Raw genomic sequence first — 20,341 nt, 5'->3', positions numbered from 1 at the left:
GCATCAGTTTCCCCAACTAAATGTACAGAGAACAGTTTTTTTTCCAAAAGGCATATTCTTCATTATTTGGGGGTTTTCTTATCACTTTATTTATATTTGCATATTTGTACCATGTGATTTTTTTTTTTCTTTTTGATTTTTTCTTATTTTTTAAATAGCATTCATAGCAGGTAGGTCTTTTGAATCTGCACCACTCTGTTTCAGACAACTCATGTTTTACTGTTCAGAAACATTTAACAAAACAGGTCGTTTAGATGTTTGTTTCTAAAAATGTATTGAAAGGGTATTTTTGTATGTGTTTATCACTTCCTTTAAACAACTGTACACCTATTAAACCCCTAAAAACAATGTGCTGTCTGTGGTTTGGTTTGTTTTTTCCTCAATTTTATAATTACACCTATGACAACGCCGTAATGGGAGCGATGGGATTGGATGATAACTGATGTGCCGTGTTTGATTTCCTGGAAATGTTTATCGTTGAAGTAAAAAATGTCTTCTAAGAATTAATAAATGAGAGCCAGTAACTATACAATCCAGTCTGTTTGTGTGCAATGGGGAAGAAAGCCAAAGCAGGTCAGGGAGCAGATGAGCTGAAGGGGCCAAGGTTACAGTAGTTAACTAAAAAAATCATTAGATTGGGGGGGGGGGGACACAATTTCCTAAATCTTTCCTCTGGCAACTACCCCATACGATTGTTGTTATTATTATTATTTTTTACATCTAATATAACAACTGAACTGGATTGTCAAAAATGAAATCAAAACTAATTAGAAAATATGAAACTATAATAACAAAGCCTGGTATAAGATGCAAAACTGCTCTAGCGGAGTCCAAGAACTGAAATATAGATCTGGGAATGAACAAAGCAGATCCTGTCTTAGTGAGAAGCAGTGTAATGCTGACATTACTATATTAAAATGAGGTATAGCATCTTTACCCAAGTTAGCTGCTGACCTCATCCTTCACCTTGTGTTTCCCATTATCATTTTGATTCCTCAACATAATATATTTGTAATCTTTAAAAAACCTTGAATCTCACTAAGACTTTCTCACAAATGTACTGTTTTTCTAATCATCTAGAAGAAATATAAAATCAATTTGAATTTCATGCTTGCACAGAGCGTTCAGCTTGTCATAAAGGTTGCAAATGTGACTTAGTGCGGCAGCTTAACCTGAGAACTTGCATACTGGCAACTCTAAAGCTAAAAAAGTCATGAACAAATACCAGATGTTTTTCTGAGCTGCAGATTCAATAAAGAATAGCCAATTGCCTACACTATCAACTACAAAACAGCAGAGAAAACACTGGAGCTGGGCTGATTAAAGTATAAATACCAATGCTGGTAGTGGTATCGGATTGATACTGGTACTACAACAATAATAACTTTGCTTTGATCCTCTAAGTTCAGTATGTAACCCACTAAATTGTTTTATACGATTTTTTTTTTTTTTTTTTTTTTTCCTCCCCCAGAAATTAAGAAAATACACCTCAAACATATGGCATAGGGTCCAGAATCGGCTGGTAAAGAATTCAATCTGGCCTACTGGATGATTTTGGAAAATGTGAAGGAATAAAGAAATTTTTGACTTCTACCTGTATTTTCATAAGTTTTTTTTTTTCTGTGTTCCCATTTATGCCACACCAAAGTAAGTTACAGAGTCATAAAATTTTGCACATTTACTTAACTTTAAACCAATATATTTTTACTGATAGACTTATTTCTGTTGAAATATATGTTAAAACTTAAAATTTTAACATATAGGATATCTCAGAGATGCTTAGTTAAGCCCAGAAAGGACAGGTTCACAGCAGAAGCCAACAAAAAGTGCTTTAGAGACGAGCGCATTTACAACCTAGATACAACATACATGAAAAGCTGAGCTGTGTGTTTTGTTGTATTAACTACTGTGTAAAGTAAAGAATCACAGTGACTTGGTGGTCATTCAAATGTGTTCAGAATTTTGCAAATTCATCTCGTAAATCATGACATACTTGCTCTCCCCTACCGCCGTTATATGTTAAAAGTATCAGTATTGGTAGTGACAGCACTGTTCCTGTGTTTACTTGGTATCGCTCAGTACTCATATCTGCTGTATATGTTATATATACGGCTGCTGTGTACAACAGTGTGTATATGTAAACACACAGTGGCTGTGCGTGTGGTGCTCCCTAATTGATATCTATTATCTCTATTATCTCTAATTTTTCGTGTTCTTTATTTGCGGCTGCTGTTGCGTGGCTCTTCTTTACGTATGAGCCCACCCTCATTCTCGCACTTCCGCCACCCACTTTAACCTCCAGCCCTGAAGGACCGACCCCCGTGGACCGCGCCGTGCATTTCCTCGAGCGACCGGGCAGGGAGGAGGCATAGTTGAGAGTGAATCGTCTGGACCCCGCCCCTTTTTTTCACGGAAGCTTCTCATTGGCTAGATCAGATGTGACGGACGGGAATTCCCCCGCTAGTGTCTTGACAAAAAATAGTTTTCTGCCCGCTGTCACTCATTCAGCCCGAGGTTCTCCAAGACACAATAACCCGTGACAGAGTGAAAGAGTGTTTGCATCATGGACGGTGAGTAGCAACACCTTTTATTTCCTGTGTAATAACAGCGATAAACGTGTAGAGTGAGCGGGTAGGAAACAAACGGTAATAACCACACCTGTGTACCTGTGTCAGTCAAAAAGTCGAAAATGTAGTACTGGCTATAGGTCATCGTGCTGTACAGTATCACCACGAACTGGAGTACTTACTCTTGACTTTGATAGTATTCGACACTGGTTGTGTGTACTGTCACTGCTGAATGCTGTGAACTTCCTCGTTGTTGCATGACTAGCAGTGTTATTGGTTGGGCAGCTTTAGCTAAACTGATTGGGCTTACAAGACCAGTTTTAGCAATAGCGCCATTACTGCCACAGAACAACTCCTCTGTGTGTGATTTGGATATCTATTTGCCTAAATTTTTTCTGTGTCACATTTTCCTCCCCAGTTCTTATGTCCTCCGTGCTGCGGGACGAAGCACACCTACGTAAGTCAATTTCATTTGTGCTCCTGACAAAAATAGTCTTCACAGGTTAAAACTTAAAAGTGCAGAAATGTGTGTGTTGGGGGGGGGGTGATGGTTCACTGAACAGTGTCTTTTCACTTCCTCTTTTTTGTTTTATTGGTAAGCATTGTATTTTCAGACTTATGTTGTAAGGATGTGAGAGAGCCTGAGGTTCTTGTAATCTTTGTCTTTACCGGTCTGTGTGTTTATATAGTGTGTAGTGAGTGCGCTTGAGCCTCATGATCTTTCAGTTACTGAAAAGTGATCAGGGAAAAACTTGACTGGGCCACTTTTCTTTCTTTTCTTTTCCTTTTTTTTTCTCTTAATCATTTCAAAAAATGTTACTTGACTTGTTTCATACTGGCCTGCCGGAATAACAAGCAGCACTCTGATCTGTGTGCTTGCTGTCATGTCCAAAAATAACCACGTTTTGTGTTGTTACTTCAGTGGAAACAGTGTACAGCAAAAACTGAAACGCTTCCCGGATCAGTTTTAGTTCCTCTCTTGCACGGGCATCATGTGGGGTCGGTTTTATTTCCTCCCAGAAAAAAAAAAAAAAAGGTTGAGGAAACAAATTTCATGCCTTGTCATTATGCCGAACGGCTGAAATGTGCTTTTCTGAGTTAACACTTGTGTTAAGATTTGCAGTCACGTCCTATCAGCATTAAGTTGTTTGAAAGCTGAAAGATTTCTACACATCTGGGTTGAATTCAATAGGTCTGTTCATGCAGCAATCTTTAGTATGTAGAAATCACTTTCTAACAGACCTGCTAATTTCCATATTTTTAGTCTCAGATTCTACTGAAATAGCTTAACATGATTTGATTCTCAAAATAATGCCTCTTAATATCACACTGGTGCAGGCCCTTTGTTTTAGGCCCTTTTCGTGTAAAGAGACATTTGCTGCCCCTCAGAAAGGGAACAGCAGTAGGTGCGCACAGCCAGAACTGTTTGCATGAGATGACCATATTAGGGATAGATGCTCTCAGTGACATCACACAGAGCCAAGATGAACTTTCTAAAATGGAGCCTTAAAAGCAGTCTGAAGTAAAAATTTACACATGTGCTGATGTAAATCACTAGATTTAATATGAAGGTTCACAATTGTTAGAGTATATAAAATAAAAAAAGGAAATGGCCTAATAGGTTCCTTTTAAGGTTCATAGACCAGTACTTAAATAATTAGTATTAAACCATAATAAAGCTTTTTCACAGCAGGCTCGACATAGTGGGAAAGGTTCAGGTGTCACTAAAATCATGGTTCCCAAGAAGGCAATGACTGTATCTGAAACTGAGGCAGCTAAATGGAAAGCAGCCAGCAATTTTTTTATCCTGTACAGCTGCATTTTTACTGCTGCGACATGTCGAAATGTTTGCTGAGAAAAATAAATTTGAGTGTTAGATGTAGGTTTTGAGCCCCCTGCCTCCCAGCACCAAACCACTCATGTGGCAGCCCAAACAGGAAAAAACTAAAGCAGATAACTGTGTCAGATTCACACTCGGGTTTTCTTTTGTCGTCTTATCAAATCTGTTTATCGTCTGCTTGTTGTCACCCCCTCCTTAGTGCCTGAGCCAGGGATTCAGATCTTCGAGCAGCCCAAGCAGAGAGGAATGCGCTTCAGGTACAAGTGTGAGGGTCGCTCAGCCGGAAGCATCCCGGGAGAGAAGAGCTCTGACAACAACAGGACGTACCCCAGCCTGCAGGTTCGACCCCAATCCTCCTGTGTAACCTGTGTATTTGTGCGTAGAAGCACCTAAGCATGTGTCTTTCTACATGCGTCTGAACGCACACCATTCCTCCTTCTCCTCAGATCCTGAATTACTGCGGGAAGGGAAAGGTGCGCGTTTACCTGGTGACGAAGAACGAGCCGTACCGACCACATCCGCACGACTTGGTGGGAAAGGACTGCAAAGATGGATTCTACGAGGCCGAGTTTGGCCCGGACCGCAGAGTGATCGCGTGAGTGCTCCTCCCACGGTCGCCTCCACCTGTCCAAACTCGCTCTTTATCAGCGTCTGCTTACTTCGCTGCCAGTTGTTATCGTTGAGAGCCCTAGTCTCAATCTTAATCAGCACACTTTCACCGAAATAAGTAACCACTCTCTCTGTGACGCACTCACAGAGCCACTCACTGCACAACCGAATTGCTCTCTATTAACAGTATTTCGTCTTTCGCTTGATGGTTTCGGGAGGCATCATGTGTAAACTGATGTCCTCTCAGACACAGCTGAAGAAACTCTTACAGCACACTGCACACACACACACATACACACACACACAAAGCATATTTGTCGACCCATGTCTGTGAGGATGGCAATATGGGAATTCCCCAAGTGACATCACCCATATTTGCTGTGTGTTAGAGAGAGAAAACAAAATTTTGCGCGTGTGTGAGTGCTGGAGCATGTGTGTGAGTGTGTGAATGAGTCAGTATCTTTTGGTGTGTATAATTTGCAAATCCCAAACAGACTTCTGTAGTAAATACAGAATCATTTTGAATTTCAGGCCTTCTGGGTAAACAAACAGAATTAATCCAGTAGATTCATTACTGAATGTTTTCTTTACTACTGAAAAATGTGCCGGTCTGACTGGATAGGTGAGAGTAATTGCGTCATTACTTTGACCTTTAAGCACAACAAAATCATTGAGTTCATTTACAGTTTTAGAGATCCCTTCACTCAGGGTTTATTCAGCATGTTTGAGTGCTGTCATTTTCCTCATGACATTTTTTTTTAAATTTCTTACAGTTTCCAGAATTTGGGTATCCAGTGTGTGAGGAGGAGAGAAGTGAAAGAGGCCATCATACAGAGGATCACCAGAGGAATCAACCCTTTCAATGGTGAGTGCTCTGAATTTTTATACGGTGGCTCTATAACTACATCAAGGGTCAGTGTTATTTATGTTTGAGAGAAAAAAACATGTTTTTAGACAAAAATGAAAAAAAAAACTGAATAAAAAAAATTGGTAGATATGTTATATTTACTTATTTACATATTTATTATTGAAACCCAAATGTGTATTAAGCCGCAGTTGAAAATACTCACCCAAACCGTACAATTTCCCCCAAATAGAATCATTTAAGTTAAATTGACAGCCTTCATATTTGTATGTTACCTTTATTTGTAAAAGCTGGAAAATAAGTTGACTTTATTGCCTTAATGGGCCTAAATTCAGGCACCTTGCAGCCATGAAAATGAGCTAATCCAAATTAGCCGTGTAAAGTTAAGCTAATCTCAGTTCTGAGTGTACAGCAATGCTAGCGGCTCTGTGAAACTATATGTCAATCTTTGCAGGCTTGCAAACCATAAATGATTGCAAATGTTTTTGGTTTTTTTTAATTTAATAGTAGCCCATCGAGCAGAATTTGAAATGAGTTATTCATATAATCCCTCTTTTCAATCCCAAGGGACTAATCTAAAAGAACATGTAGTAGTTAACAGGCTAATAACCTTCTAGCTCCTAATAAAGTATCAAACAAGTCAGCGGAGTTGTAAATTAACAGAGCTTTACAGGACTTGGTAAAAAGTAATTACAGAATGTCTTGGAGTCTTTTACACTCTTTCTTAGCAAAAAGTAAATTACTAAGCAGTGTGTTAGTACTCCAGAGGATAAGGCTAGCATTTGTTGTGCCGCCAATATGTAAATTAAAACAAGACTGTTACCTTTCAAAGAAACCTGTCCAGCATTATGTCCAGTAACACATCCAGCTAACTTCAGTGGTATTTCTGCTTCAGAGTTATTGTGTATAACCAGACATTTGCAGCAGGTAATATTCACTAATGTACATACAGAGATTCTTTGCTAGCTTTATGATTCTTATGTGTAGCTACAGCTAAAGTGTAATAAAAGTGCAAACGCTTGTGTGATTGAAATAATAGATAAATAACTAGAGTTTTGCTGGTATAATATCCAGCCTGATGTTAGCTGATATTGTCATCTCCCCAGTGGATGATCCACGCTAAAGTCAGCAGTTGACAAAACAGCAAATGGAATTGTATGTGGGTAAAATATAAATATCAATCCTGTTGCTGCTGCTTTTCCTGATCTTGTTACTGTTAAGCAGCTTCAAAAACAATTCACAAGAATTGTTTTCTAATGTTGGTTGACCTAGTTCTCAGGCAGTTTAGCAGATTTTCCTAACATCAAGTCACAAATCCGCTCTCTTGCCACCGCGCTATCTACAGCAATGCCATTTCCTCTCTGTGCTTTCATTCTGCGGTCCTCCAGAGCAGACAGACACTTCTCGTGTACAAACAGGCGTTGAGCTACTTCCCCATTCTTTGTTACAGTTGCTCAATTCAGCACAGTGCAGAGATGCCACGTGAGAGCTGGGAATGCAGGATTCATTAAAAGGGGGAGGGGGTGGACCGAGGGGGTTCCCCAGCCCTGAGAGATGATGATAAAAGTAGAATAGGGTGCTTTACAGGTCTGTAAAACTGTGGAGGGAGTGTGCTTTTAGCTTTTGTTTAGATCTCAGCTCTCACAGTTGTTTTAGAAAAGAAACCGTGTAAGTGCACTGAGTACATTTGCATGGTAGCAAGTGGCAATAAAGAGCAATTTGAATTGCCTTTAATTACTAAAACCGGGCCTGCTGTAAAGTGCACATCTTTTACTTGTTTGTAGTCTTTTTACCTGATAATTGTCTTAGCCTGAGCGCTCTCGCAGACCAAAATATGCAAGGGACACAGATGTGTCCTGCACGATATGAAAAGGCTGACATTTTTAGCACCTGTCACCACTGACTCAGATATGATCATATCTCTGTTTCTTACCCCTGTTAATAGCCACTTGGCCCTTAAAAGACTTGAGCTACTTGTTGTGTCAGGCCATATAGAAGCCCCACTATAAGCACTTGTGTTAAAATGTCCTTAGCTGCAGAAACCCGGCGTATTTATTGCCACAGACGTGTGCGATGGACAGCTTGAGGTCTCTTTTTTTTCACATGGCTCAAACCTTCCCTTCTCTTAAGTTCACTTCTGCTCTGAAACTCAGCTGCTTCCTGTGTTAGGATGGGGTGTGGTGGAGTGGGTAGGGGGGGTTGGAGGCACTTTCCCCTCCCTGTCTGTGAATACATGCATCTGCACTTTCAAAAGACTCTCTGTGAGCACTGTCCGTTCTTGGCCCAAAGCTCCCCTCACCTGCACGAGTGATGACAAACAGCCATCCTGAGTAGGGCGTAGTAGATTTTTCTGTAGTACCGCTCCGTCACATTTTAACATTGTGGTTGCACACCTGGCAAGTGTTTGTTTATTTCACACGGGACATAAATCTGCCGTAAGACGACGTCCATATTAATTCAAAGAAATACATGTGGCTATAACCGCACTGACAACCAAAGAAAATGCACAGCGGGGCTTCAGATAAGTGCCTGTACAATTCTGCTGAAGCCTGTGGTTTTGAAATATCTTCTGCAAACAAGTGGAAAACTACTCAATTAAACATCCTTTGATTTTTTTGTTTGTGAAGTTACCGGCGTTGAATTTTACCATTCTTCTCGCAAACTGAAAATCTCACAGATCCTGCTTTTATCCCAACTCTATCGGATTCAGCCACAGCACGATCACAATTTCTTGCAGATTTAATTGTGAAATTATGTCTGAATATCAGTGGACATGTACACATTTGCCAGTGCACTGCAGACAGTAGTTTTCTATTAGAAATAAGCTGTTTAAAAATGAACATTTTACCGAAGAGGATTAAGGTGCAGTGATTGTCCTTTAAACTAACTTCCATCATGTTCGGCTCCAAACGGTCCGCTTTTATTTTTGTTCCCTAACGAAACTTCCTCATGTGCTGTAAATGCACACACGTTCATATAATGTTATATGATGCAACAGCAGACTTCTCATGTAGCGACTGCCTCAGCCTCAGCCAGACACAAAAGCTCCACGTCCTAAAACGTGGTGAAATTGTGAGTCATGCAGTGGAGACATTGTTTGTGGTGAGACTTGGCACCTGCCTCCCCGTCTTTCTCACTTTTACACTCTGCTCTCACAGTCATAATAACCACTTACCCTGAACACCCCCCCTTCGGAGCCACATACCACCCCCACCACCTGCAACCCCCCCCCTCCGCTGTCACTGAACATGACCCACCCCCCCCTCCCTTGCAGCCCAGTGTATCTTATGACCCTGGGCCCAGTTTCTTTCCACCACACACTCTCAAACATCAACCACCATTGCTACCTACAACCCACTTTCCTGCACCTGTCCGTCCAAGCTTCTCCCTCTGTCAGCGACACTCCACCAACACTCACGCAGACCAACACAGCATGTTCCATCAATATTTATTCTGACGGTTTCGTCTTCACTTCTCCCTCCTTCAGTTTCTCCACTCACTGCGTGTCTCTGCCACCTACAGTAGGCAAACCTGATGACCCAACAGAAAGCTGCACAACAGAGCAGCGCTCCACACCGCAGAACAGAGTATTTGAGACCAATTAGACGTCCAAAGCTAGCAGGATTTGTCGTGCATTCTCAATGAGGAGACCTACGCTACCTCCTTCTAGAGGCTCTCTTGTAATAATGTTTTGTTACGTTGATAGAGTACACTGGCACCAGACCAGAAAGAAGCATTATAGGGAATTTGCTTTTTTTTAATCTGACTGTGCCGATGAAGTTTTTTTTTTTTTTTTTTAAACTAACAGTAAATCCCTCATCGGGTAAATGCTTCGTATTAATTATGCCACATAAATACAAAATTCTTGAATGGTAGTCATGCACACAGGCGAAAAGGTGCGGAAAAGCAAGTCAATTAGCACAGACTCTTGCGTTAAAACTTCAACAATGACAATAACATTACTACGGGCTGCAGTCATGGTGTCCATAAAACAATTCTTTATGTGTTTAGCTAATTTACCTCTTCATAGCAACCTGGTGTGAGCCCACTTCTGGCTCAGAAAAACCCAAACAAACAAACACATCAAGGCACATGTCATGTTCTTCCCTGCTTGTTGCTTCTACTGCTATGAAATCAAGTCAGATTCACAGCATGAATCTGATTACTTCTGACTAAACACAAGCAGACTGTGAACCTAGAGAAGATTAATGTCCGGTGCCAGCAGCACATGCAGAGACAGAGCAGGAGAGCTAGCTGGCTCACTATTGGCACTCAGCATGCCCACTAAGGATGACGACTTTCCCTACACAGCTAATGTGTGACTGCAGTTGTATTGTTTGGGTTTTGCACATATAATTGCCACCTTATATGCCTAAAATAACAAAAAAATGATCACGCTTGAGTATACAGAGTAAGACGCTACTAAAGAATCAAAACTAAAAAGCTTATAAGATATTTTCTCATGTCACACCACTTTCACATACGTCAGGAGGCTCCCTGGTCACTCGTGCAGGAGAGTCTCATCTCTTTACTTATGTGCGGTGTAGACACTCAAACACACACACACAGAGGCGCATACTTGTTTCCACTCTGAGGTGACGTGTGGAGCGTCACAGTGGCGACACTTTGTAGGTGGGGATGGCCTCATGAGCACGGAAGATAGAAAGTAGGTAGATGTGAAAGCCTGCTCTGTGCATGCGTGCGTGTGTCGGCACGTGGGCGTCTCTCAGTATAGAGTGTGTGTTATGTGTGTGTGTGTTTGCGTGTTGCTTCTGAAGGCGGGTGATGCAGATGAGCATGTAGGCTGAGGACGTTTGAAAAAGCTTATCTGTGACGTTTTTATGTTGATCCAAAGGTGAGGTTTTGTGGACAGCCTACAGATGTGACTGCATAACTACACTGTCTGCCTGTTTCTCAAAGCAGGAGCGTATGCTTATAGCATGCCTTTGTTATTGCTGTAATAACGTCTGTTCAACAATGGTGTGCACTTGAAATGCAAGTATTTAGTTGTGCTGATGGTTTGAAATATGTCGGTACTTCAGTGTGCAGCTAGGTAACCTATATCAGTGAGCCAATAGCAGATGACATTTACTAGTCACAATGACCGATGTTTATCCAGTTTGCAGGTTTTAGCTTTTTTTTTTTATAATGAAATATTGTTTCACTGAAACAAAAAAGAAAAGACATAATGACTGGCATTTATTTTTATCCCCATGCTAAATAGGCAAAGTCAGAGAAACTAGAACATGTTACGTTTCAATTTATGTGTCATCCATCCTTAAGAGCTGTGCTCCACACAAATATAAATTATATTTTAAAAAAAGAAAAGGCTGGACATTAAACAAACTGCAACTCTAAATGTTGCTGGTTTGCCAGTAACCTGGTAGGTGCTAAGGGTGCTAACAGTCTCTACAAATTAGGTCCACAGTAACCACCAGGTAATACTTGCACTGGCCCTTTAAAGGGAAAGTCTGGTGTAAATGTTTCTTAGTTTATATTTCTGAATGTTTGCTTTATTACCAGCTTCATCTAACTGATGTGTGTTTTATCGTAGTGCCACGGGAGCAGCTGTTGCAGACAGAGGAGTACGACCTGAATGTGGTTCGCCTGTGCATTCAGGTTTTCCTGCAGGATGAGAACGGCCACTACACCCGAGCGCTTAACCCCATCGTCACCAACCCCATCTACGACAACAGTGAGTGACCGAGCGCCGTCTGTGTCAAATACACTGACGTCACATCATGCAATTGCATGAGAACATAATGAAATAGCCGTATAGTTGCCCTGACAAGTACACGGGCTCCCCAAGGTCAGCTTTGTACACCTGTAGAGTTCAGATAACAGCAGACTTCAAGAAGTGATTATATAAGATTAAGTACATACTTAATTCCCTTTCCTGTGTGAGTATAACAGTACTGTGTAAGTACTGAGAAGTGACACATGTAGTCGTGTTTGTACATACAGTGTGTACCAGCAGCTGCAGCATATGTGAATGCAAGTGCTTTTTGCAAGACCTGTGTACGTGTGTCCACTAGTGTTTCAAGTGTTGCAGTTGGTGAACTAGTTCACTGTTCCACACAAACACACAGAAAGGGGAAGTTCTTTATACACACCAACCTTCAAACAACACTGTTACCATGGAGCACTTCCTCTTCTCGCTCCAGGCATGTGACATGTGACTCAACCTGCTGAAGCTTTAGCTGTAAACTGAATGAGGATTGTTCTTCAAAACCAAGGCAGCTTTTTAAGCTAGGCCCACCGTGTCAACAAAAGCAGATCCTGGTTATATTGTTTTTGTACTGAGCAACTTGTAACTTGTAGTATTTGTTGCGTTGTGTGTTTAGAACTTGTTTTTTGTATTACCAGGGGCCCCAAACACTGCAGAGCTGAGGATCTGCCGGGTCAACAGAAATAGCGGAAGTGTCAGAGGAGGAGACGAAATCTTCCTACTGTGTGACAAAGTACAAAAAGGTACATCAAAATGTTCTGCACTATAGACCTTTGCATTTTTGCACACTGTACTAAATTTATTTGCATCTGTTTTCTCTTTCTTCATCTTTATTCAGTCCACTGATTTAGTTTACCTTCCACACCCATAGTGCCTGTCTCTTTGCATGCTGATGTACTTTTCTGTTCCTGTATTGCTCCAGATGACATTGAGGTGCGGTTCTTCTCCCCTGATGGCTGGGAGGCCAAAGGCTCCTTTTCTCAGGCTGATGTTCATCGCCAAGTTGCCATCGTGTTCAAGACTCCGCCCTACCACAACACGTCCATAACGGACTCGGTGACCGTGCACATGCAGCTACGCCGGCCCTCTGATCAGGAAGTCAGTGAACCAATGGATTTCCGGTATCTGCCTGATGACAAAGGTGAGCAGCAATCGCTTTATTTCTGCGGGGGCTTACTAGTGGCACCTAGTTCTCGGTTAGACTCACGTAGTGTTAATATTGTTGTTTTTCCATCAGATCCTTATGGATACAATGAGAAAAAGCGCAGAAGAGAGCACTTGATGAAGATATCGGGATTGTCAGGTAAGCAATGTGGCAATTTATATATAGTACACCTCATGTGATATGATTACTTGTGATTGCGAAGTTTGCATCGCAGCTAAGGTTTCCCGTCTCTTTTTAGGTGGTCCTTTTAGCGGTCTGACAATGAATAGGCCCAAGGCAGTACCACAGAGTACCATGAGTCACCTGAAAAGAGGTAACTACGTTTGAAGTCATCATAAAAAGGAGGATGGCGATATACTTCATTGCTGTGAAACTAAAACTCTTTTCTTTTTTACAGACATGGGCAATGCATACCCAAGACAACAACAGCAACCTTCTATGTTCACCCAAGCCTATCAACAGGCTCCTCAGAATCTAATGGCACCCAATCTACAATTAAGCCATGCATGGGCGAATTCCAATCCAACGCTCTCTATGGACACAGTCACCATAAACCCAGGTGCCAGCAATCTGCCACGTCCTGTTAGCAGGCAACAGCCACCGAACCGCAGCTACCAACACCGTGTGGACCACAACAGCTGTGAGAACAATGCCCTCCCTCAGCTCTCCATGCGGGACCTGCAGTGCTTGGATACAGGTTCTCAAGCCCCTGTAATGAGAGAACCAGAGCAGCTCTTCCACCAGCAGAATCAAAGGGAGGAGCTCCGATCAGAAACTCCAAACCAAGCTCAGAACCATCTGGTCAGCCAGAACCAAGGTATTCAGTGGTCCAATTTTACTACCATGGGTTCAGTTCCGAACCCCTTTAATGGATCTGGAGGTGGAGGGGGATCACAGGGGGTAGGGTCGTTCCCTTTCTTAGAGGGAATAGAAGAGAATGATTTTCTGAAGAACATGGCGGGAGCACCTCAGCCGTGCTTCCAGTTGAAACAGGAGTCCCAGATCTCAGTGGGACAAGAGAGCCATACTCCCCTCATGCAGTCCCCAAGTCAAGGAAATACGTATACTAACCTGCTGCCCCGTCCAATGAGCAATGGCACCAACAGAGATCCAATGCGGCCAGACGGTACTGCCATCAAAAATCTCCATAGTCCTTACGTAAACAACGGCACGACTGCAGAAGCCCACTATGCAACTTTGGAGGACTGGATGAATCAAAATGACTGAAAGCTGCTCAAATTCTTCTTTTTAAACAGTAGCAGCTCAAAGGAGAGCAGAAATTTCTTTACTCACGCTGGCCCTGCTATGCTCAGTAGGCCTTTGCTTGGGTTGTTACCTCAGTGGGACCAAAATGATTGACAGTCAGTCAGCCTTAGGCAATGTTTCGCAGAGATACAACTGGTTACTGATCACTTGATTGGTTAGCAAGAGTACTTCCTGATTCTGATTCTAACAACATGGTACCTTGTGGTTGGTCTTTACTTCCAGTTAGTCATCAACATTATCAGGTAAATTTAGTTTCTTGAAAAACTGGAGACAAGCTATTCCCAGTGCTTGTCCTATTTAAATTGGTGATGCATTGTTTCATAATTCTGTACAGTGGGATTCTGTAAAGTTCAGCCCCAACTTGTAACCTGTGATTTGTTGTTGCTTGTCTAACAAGCCTTTTATTTGTGGGGGTTCAGCTTTCAGCTGCTGGTGTTCACCATACTAGTCAGTTGAAGTGATTCATCTGGTCTCTTTAGGGGGTAGAATCTTTAAGTGGACGATCCATGTTTTTAATGACTATAAAAGAAAAAAACAGTAGCGTTGGCTTCCAAGCCAAAGTTATGCCTTTGAGGAAGTGAATGTACTACTTTCTTTCTTGAATATTTTTTTGTAAAGTTAGAATTACTACCAATATACTGTAACATAAATGATTTGTTTGAGGTTTCTTGGATCTTGAGAAAACAAAGAAGTAAATTTATTGTTTTTGTATGTCATAAAGTGGAATGGACAAAGTTTAACTTGGTATTTTTATTTTCTTGCATGTAGTGATGTGTTTTATTCTTTGATATTTTTTTTAGCGCGTAGTGTTTTATTTTGTTGGGTTTTTGCATGCTTTTGTTTTGTTATGTGATTTGTTCTGGGAGGATGCCCATTCCACCGCCCCTCCTGATCATTAACCTGGCACACCTGGGGTTGGCAACAGCTATTTAATAAGAGAGAGCGTGAGAGAGAGAAGGGGAGAGACATGGTGTGGTAACCAGTGTGGGCGACGGCCGCGCAGAGCGGCACAGAGGCCCAAGGCGTGCGGCAAAGGAGAACGAGACCGAAGATCGCGGATGACCGCGCACTGGAGAGAGTGATCGGGGCTGAGCAGAGAGGTCCGTGTTGGTGTTGACGGAAGGTAGTTCCTCGCCAAGAGGCCCACGGCAGGGGATTGAGAGGCAGCGGGGTGGTGCCTTATGTCCCCGGGACGCCGAGATTATGGCTACGCGTGTGAAGCACAACACTGTGGCGGCCGGAGTTAGGAGCTCTGCCCATCCCCGGGCTAAGTCCCGATCCATCCCGTCTAAAACGAACCTCCAGTGGAATCTAAAAATGGTGACTGCCGCTGGCCCTCTCTCCTTTCTTAGTTGGCACCAGAATGAAGAGGCAGACAGGACTGTTGGTTTCTGCACCGTTTGGACTTACCACCCGTGAATCCACCTATTACATGTGTAATGCTGGAATATATTGCTTATTGTTTTACTATTGATCTCTTTGTAAAATTTTCATACATATGAATTATAGTACAATACTTTTTTGTTGATTTTTGTTTTCTTTTTTTTATTTGGTACCAAAGCATTTACTGTTAAGTGCACTCTGTACATACATGTTAGCCATAGTTGAGAGTTACAGCAATACCAATGCCGAAACACTCAAGAAATGGCAAGGTACTGAAATTTCCATTGAGGAAGTGGGAGGAAACACATTCAGCTGTGTCTTTCCTCTGTAATGACTATGTCATACCAGAGATTGCATGTATTCAGAGTTCTCAGAGCATTTCTAACAGATGTTTTATAGATAAAGATGTCAGTTTTATTGTTTTATGTATTCAGCCGATGTTCTCTGAAACATCACTGAAAGTATCTTGTTAAAGCATTGACGGCACAAAGCTGATGTTAGACAAACTTTGTAGGCCTTCCAAAAGCTTTATGGTCTAAAATATAAACGTATATTCTGATGACTACTTTGTAAGATTTGCTGTTTTTTATTTGTTTTGATTTTTTCTATGAGATCAATTCTTAATAAACAAAGTCGGTCATTTCTAAATATTTTTGTCATTGTTTATTATTTATTTATAATATTGTAAATGGTAAAATGTTATAGCTCATTGCAAACATTATGCATTGTCATGGGCATATTATTTCATAGATGGTCGTGATATTGTGTGAAGGCATAGATGTGACTGGACATGACAGAAAGAAATACATTTTAAATCCACCAGTGCTACCTTAATGTGATAATGTGATAAATAAAAACCTTAATATAGTTTAAATAACCCAATTTGAATAGCTGTGTTAAAGCTAAATTCCCAGATTAAACATCAGTTAATAGTGTAGATATAAAAATTTAATGAACAGGGTGTGGCACTGTGATTTTTCTTGAGACAATAATGAGGGGTCGATAGCCTGTCAGAGGATGTTTTCCTGAATAATTAGTGTCTCAACAACAAAACAATAAGTAGACTGAAGCACATGACTCTTAACTTTCAATTTAGACCGAGTCCATCCTCATGTTGATATTTAGTAGTGATGGGATTTCCGGCTCTTTTTAGAGAACCGGCTCTTTTGGCTCGGCTCACTAAAAAGATCCAGCTCTTTCGGCTCTGAACCGGCTCTTTAGGTTGTTTTGCTTTAATTAATTTATTATTAACAACAATATAAAAGGAATTACTAATGTAAAAAAAAAAGTGGTTTTATTTATATATGTTTATATATAAATATATGCGGTGGCCCCTAGAGACAAAGCACGTACAAACTCCAAAAAGCACGTACAAAATACAAAACACATTTCTAGCGTTAACTGAACTTCCAAAACAGAGCTACCTAGATCATTTAAATTAAATTGTTTGTGTATTTATACACATGCACTCATTTATATTCATCCATTCGCTACCGCTTATCCTTTTCAGGGTCGCGGGGGGCGCTGGAGCCTATCCCAGCTGTCATAGGGCGAGAGGCGGGGTACACCCTGGACAGGTCGCCAGTCTGTCGCAGGGCTAACACATAGGGACAGACAACCATTCACACTCAGATTCACTCGCACATTCGCACCTAGTGGCAATTTGAATTATCCAATTAACCTATCCCCACAAGCTGCATGTCTTTGGACGGTGGGAGGAAGCCGGAGTACCCGGAGAGAACCCACGCAAACACGGGGAGAACATGCAAACTCCACACAGAAAGACCCCGGCCTGATGGTGGAATTGAACTCAGGATCTTCTTGCTGTGCGGCAACAGTGCTAACCACCGTGCCACCGTGCTGCCCCATTTATATTCAAATAATTTAAAAAAAAATGTTCATTTACCTGTTACTAACACACACCAAATCCGGTCGCTGGTACTTGAATGGCTTTTGTAGCCAGTAGGTAACAAAAGCTCAACACTGCGCCTAGCATCCTGGAGCACTTCTGTTGTCTTTTGTACGTGTTTTGGAGTTTTTTACGTGCTTCTGAGTTTTTACGTGTTTTGGAGTTTATACGTGCTCCGGAGTTTTTATCTGCTTCGGATTTTGTAGGTGCTTTGTCTCTAGGGGCAACGTAAATATACTTTTATTTATTCACTCCACATAAAATTTAATAAATAAATCATATAATACAAAAAACAACTATTCACATTTCAACTTTTAACTATTTAAATTTTTCCTTTTAAACAAATTTAAAGTGAAACAACACAAAACACTGCAAACCACAACACAATTAAATATAAATTAAAATATGAAAACAAAAAGAAGATGTACATTCTCTGTCATATGAGCCTGCATGAATAAACTTTCTGAATCCTTTATCATCCTCAACTAAAAATAGTTGTGGATGATTACTATACCTTTCTAATGTGACATTGTTGTCCCTGGCTCTCTTTCTCTCTCTTTCCCTCCCGCTCTGTTCCTGTGCTACTGTGAGTGTAACTACTGCCCCTCCCCCCTCTTCCCAGCGCAAAGCACAAGGCTCGCATGCGGAGTGAAGTGGAAAAAAAGTGCGAGCCTAGCTTAGCTTAGCATAAAAGCTAACAAGAGTGAATGGTTTAGGAGAATTTCTCAGCTTAACAGTAGTGTGGCATATTATCACATAAATGTTAAAATGAATGTTATACTTAAATGATCTCCCCTATTTGGGCAAAGTCTCACTTTTTCTGTCGAAGACATTTATTTTTATTTAACCGTTAAGATTGGTTTAGCTAGTTTAGCTTAACTTAAAAGACTCGAATCAGACATGGTTTATGTCTAAAGATAACAACATTTTTGCAGACTTGTAGAGATTGTATTTTTAGTTGTGGTGGTGTTTTGTCACATTTTGACAAAACCAGGCTAACAATCTTCCCCATTTTCCATCCCTGTTCTATGCTAAGTTCAAGCTTGGCTGCGTTGCCTTAACACTGTCACTGCTGAACAAAGAAAAACAACTTTTATTCAGTATTCCTGTAGGTCAGGTTTCTGCACATGATATGGACAAAATCAGGACTGACCAGTTGCACAACAGGGGAAATGTAGTGACTTGAATATTGTTGAGCAATGTAGGTTGAGTAAGTGGCCACGGTGTTTGTCCCAAACACTTTGGAATAGTGCAGTAGTTTGTTATTGATTACTTACAATTTCTGAGTAAAAAAGGTACATAGAACCATCCTGCAGAAAGTCTTTTACATGTATTATACCCAGTGTTGGGTAAGTTACTTTAAAATAGTAACTTAGTTACATTACTAGTTACTTCTCTCAAAAGTAACTCAGTTACTTCAAGTTACTCGTTACTTTCAAAGTAACTAGTTACTAGGGAAAGTAACTTTGGTTTTACTCAGAATTCTCTTGTTAATGTGTTTCTTCCATAACTTTGCCAGTCTTCTAGCTTGCTTACTTGCCACAAGTGCACTGTGCCACCTACCAATAGAAAGGATATGATAACGTGCATATTTCCACGAGAGAAATCCCACGCCTGGACCGTCATTGACTGCTGCCATGATTCTAGCCTACGTCACAGAGTCATGTGCGCCTTTTACATCCAACACAAAAACTGCAGTCGTGGTGCTTTTGATTGTACTCAGAACTCAGAAATTCTGCCTTCTGAATAGGAAGATGTAGGTAACACCAGACTGCAGATGAGCTGCATACAGGGCTGGACTGGGAAAGAAAATTGGCCCGGGCATTTTGACTAGAAACTGGCCCACCATTATAGGAAAAATCATAAAGCCTTTGAATGAAAACAAACACTGTTGTGACAGTGATGTGCACTGTTTTGATGGTATATATGCATCAATCTATCAATCGTTTGTTGTAAGATTCAGATAATTATTTTTTAAAAGCTAGACATTTTAAATGAGAATAAGAAAGAAAAGAATTTTTTTGTGCCCCCCATTCCCTGTTAATGCCCTACATGCCCCCTTGGCCACACTTTGCTAGATCCGCACCTGCACAGTTACCAGCTGTCAGCTACATAAAAAAGGATCCTGGTGTTATTTGTCTCTCAGAAACAGTTCATAACTTCCCTTCAACTCATTCATGTCACCTAAAAGGTAAACCTGTTTCTCCATCACCTGCTCAGCTCTGATGATCCAGTAAGGACATCTCCTGGTTTCATCTTCATGTTTCCCTCTCACCAGATAACCAAACCATATCATGACCAGCAGCTTTTTTTTTACAGCTGTGGCTCCAGCAAACATCAGCTGATACTAGAAATTAATATTAAATAAATTCTAACAACAGCTGATCAAGCTTAAACATGCTGCTGTTGTTTAGCGCGACATCCGCTGGTTTCCTCTTTCGGCGCAAAGTGGGCGATAAATAAACAAGAGAGCCGATCAGCTGATCATTGATCAGTTTCATGATTGAAGTAGAAACGGGAGAGGGAGGGGGGAGAATGAGAGAAGAAGAGGCAGCTGTGCAGCAAAGACACAGAATAACTCCAGCTTTGTGCCTTTTTCATTGTAGCTGAATTACGGGACAAACTGTTCCTTTTCACCTCAATAAGAAACGCGTAATATTTTCTCTGAATACCAGACGGGACGGTTGGCAACTCTAATAACTTATGAACAAAATAAGGTTCAACATCATTAACTTCATAGCACCCACCCAGCTGTGTAGAAACTCCGTCATGCTAGCTAGCACGCAGTACGGAAAAAGTCAGAATAACGAAAATAAACTCCACCTAAGCTTGGTTTATATCTGACCCAGAGAGACTGCAGGTCATAACTTCTTACCTGAAGTTCAGTTCACACTTGGACCGGCGGCCGCCTCGGGTCTCTTTTCCTTCTGCGTCCCTTTTCCTTCATCCACCTGCTGCCTCCACCACTTGCTAATGTTACTGAATCTGTGGAAACTCCGCGATGCCACC

At 41.2% G+C, this 20,341-nt stretch overlaps 1 protein-coding gene across 1 annotated transcript; it reads left to right on the top strand.

The window, feature by feature from the left end:
- Positions 1–2,153: 2,153 nt before the first annotated feature.
- Positions 2,154–16,069, top strand: rel (v-rel avian reticuloendotheliosis viral oncogene homolog). Its single transcript, XM_080869292.1, has 11 exons — positions 2,154–2,570; positions 2,986–3,024; positions 4,607–4,746; positions 4,854–5,002; positions 5,790–5,881; positions 11,436–11,576; positions 12,248–12,352; positions 12,532–12,750; positions 12,847–12,912; positions 13,013–13,087; positions 13,172–16,069. Exons 1-11 carry the CDS (start codon positions 2,564–2,566, stop codon positions 13,999–14,001), a joined length of 1,863 nt encoding a protein of 620 aa, XP_080725418.1. The 5' UTR covers positions 2,154–2,563; the 3' UTR covers positions 14,002–16,069.
- Positions 16,070–20,341: the final 4,272 nt, after the last annotated feature.

The sequence above is a fragment of the Rhamphochromis sp. 'chilingali' genome, assembly GCF_963969265.1.
Source record: "Rhamphochromis sp. 'chilingali' genome assembly, chromosome: 20".
Lineage (NCBI taxonomy): Eukaryota > Metazoa > Chordata > Actinopteri > Cichliformes > Cichlidae > Rhamphochromis > Rhamphochromis sp. 'chilingali'.
Note: the sequence above shows the minus strand (reverse complement) of the source record. Positions and strands in the feature narration are given on the sequence as shown.

What these genes read in the sequence shown, in the direction of transcription:
- rel (XM_080869292.1), top strand. An exon ending in GGACGTACCCCAGCCTGCAG is followed by an intron (nt 4,747 to 4,853) that starts GTTCGACCCCAA and finishes CCTTCTCCTCAG; the next exon opens with ATCCTGAATTACTGCGGGAA. An exon ending in CCGGACCGCAGAGTGATCGC is followed by an intron (nt 5,003 to 5,789) that starts GTGAGTGCTCCT and finishes AATTTCTTACAG; the next exon opens with TTTCCAGAATTTGGGTATCC.